The sequence below is a fragment of the Pygoscelis adeliae genome, unplaced genomic scaffold (assembly GCF_000699105.1).
Source record: "Pygoscelis adeliae isolate BGI_AS28 unplaced genomic scaffold, ASM69910v1 Scaffold584, whole genome shotgun sequence".
Lineage (NCBI taxonomy): Eukaryota > Metazoa > Chordata > Aves > Sphenisciformes > Spheniscidae > Pygoscelis > Pygoscelis adeliae.
In genome coordinates this window covers 306,429-308,009 of record NW_008824602.1, presented here as the reverse complement: position 1 = coordinate 308,009, position 1,581 = coordinate 306,429, and the positions used below count along the sequence as shown (strand labels likewise).

Here is a 1,581-nt window from a genome sequence, read left to right as displayed (position 1 = left end):
TGGGGGGGGGGGGGGGCTGGAGGAGAGGCAATAGCTGTCCTTGCCAGTCCCCCTGCACGTACAGCGTCTGCCAGTCGGGGCTGGAGGACAGGGGTGGGACACCCCCGTGCCAGGCACAGGCTCCTGGGAGCGGGTGGCACCTGGTTTGGGCATCACTGTGGCACTGGGTGCTGACACCCCCAGCACGTCGGTGCCTCGTGCCCAGGCTCCGCGGGATGAAGGTGGCTGTGCCTGGGGGTGCCACCCGTCGTGGGTGCCATCGCAGGGAACAGGGATGTAGGTGGGAGGGCTGAGCCCCCCCAGGGGTCACTGGCTCCCGTATGGAGTCATGCACTCCGGTGGCTCCTGCCAACCGCTCTCCTCTCCCCTGGCAGGCTGCAGAAGGAGGTCAGGCTGGCGCAGAAAGCAGACTACTCAGCACAGCGAGTGGCCAGCCCCCTGCCCTATGACAAGATCTCGGTAAGGCGCCCACGTCCCCCCTTGCAGGGTGTTTGGTGCTGGGGCCAGGCGTATGCTCTGCCTGAGAGGCTTCCAACACGGCGGGGGACACCTGCCAGCTGGGCTGGGGGCTCTCCAGAGCCCGGCCTCCATGCCTGTCCTTGCTCTCTCTGCAGCCCGGGGACAAGACGCTGGCTCAGAGTGCCCAGATGTACCACTACCAGCACCAAAAGCAGCAGATGCTCTCCATGGAGAAGTAAGCTGCCCTGGGAGCAGACAGCAGACCTGGTTGCTGGTCCATGCCCTGCCATTAACTGGGGTGCTGTTAATCATCCCCATGCTGGGCTTCACCCCCTCTCTGCATCCTCTCCCCCCAGGCATAAAGAGGAGCCCAAGCTGCCGGACTCAGCGTCGTCTGACGAGGAGAATGAGGATGGAGACTTCACTGTGTACGAGTGTCCTGGGCTGGCTCCGGTACGGCGGGCGCGGGGTGGCCGGGGGGGGGACCCTGTGCATGCAGAGTGGGATCCAACACATACCTGGGATGTGCAGTTCCTTGCGAGGAGCCTTTTAAGCACATCCTTCATCAAACTCTGAGATGGTCCAACCCCTCTGCTTCCCCCATGTGCCTTGGCCAGGTCCCACTGGGCCAGTGGGCAGGAGCGGGTGCCCTGGTATGGGTGCCCCAGCACGGGGCCATTCCCTGGGGAGTGCTGCCCCGTGGCCCCGAGAGTGGAGAGCTGGAGCAGCCCTTGGCAGACCCAACCCGCCGTCCCTGCAGTGCCAGGGACGTGGCCACCTCGGGCTCTTGGGCACTGGGACCGGGAAGCTCGTCCTGGTGCCTCCCCAGCACCTGGACCGGGGACCTGTGACCCCTCAAAGCCAGGGGGGACTTTCCCGGCTGGCAGGGGAGCCCGGGGATGGGCAGCTCCTAACAGCCCTGGGTACAAAGAGCACAAAGAGACCCGAAAGGAGCCTTTCACATGGTAATGGCTGCAGAGCCCGGCCATCAGGGCCCAGATTAAGGGTCATCATTAGGTCTTTACAGGCCCATTAAAGGGCACTTGATGGCAGGCCGGCAGTCTGGGCAAGGAACCCCATTACCGGCCAGCCAGGCTGTGGGGGCCCCTCCCATCTCAGATT

At 64.7% G+C, this 1,581-nt stretch overlaps 1 protein-coding gene across 1 annotated transcript in view; it reads left to right on the top strand.

The window, feature by feature from the left end:
• The window catches only part of NPDC1 (neural proliferation, differentiation and control, 1), a 29,760-nt gene extending 28,450 nt beyond the window's left edge, over positions 1–1,310 (top strand). Inside the window, exons 8-12 of the mRNA XM_009322349.1 lie at positions 206–276; positions 375–459; positions 615–694; positions 816–912; positions 1,077–1,310. Coding sequence (XP_009320624.1) covers positions 206–276; positions 375–459; positions 615–694; positions 816–912; positions 1,077–1,310 — 567 coding nt within the window. The remainder of the gene's footprint in view (positions 1–205; positions 277–374; positions 460–614; positions 695–815; positions 913–1,076) is intronic.
• Positions 1,311–1,581: the final 271 nt, after the last annotated feature.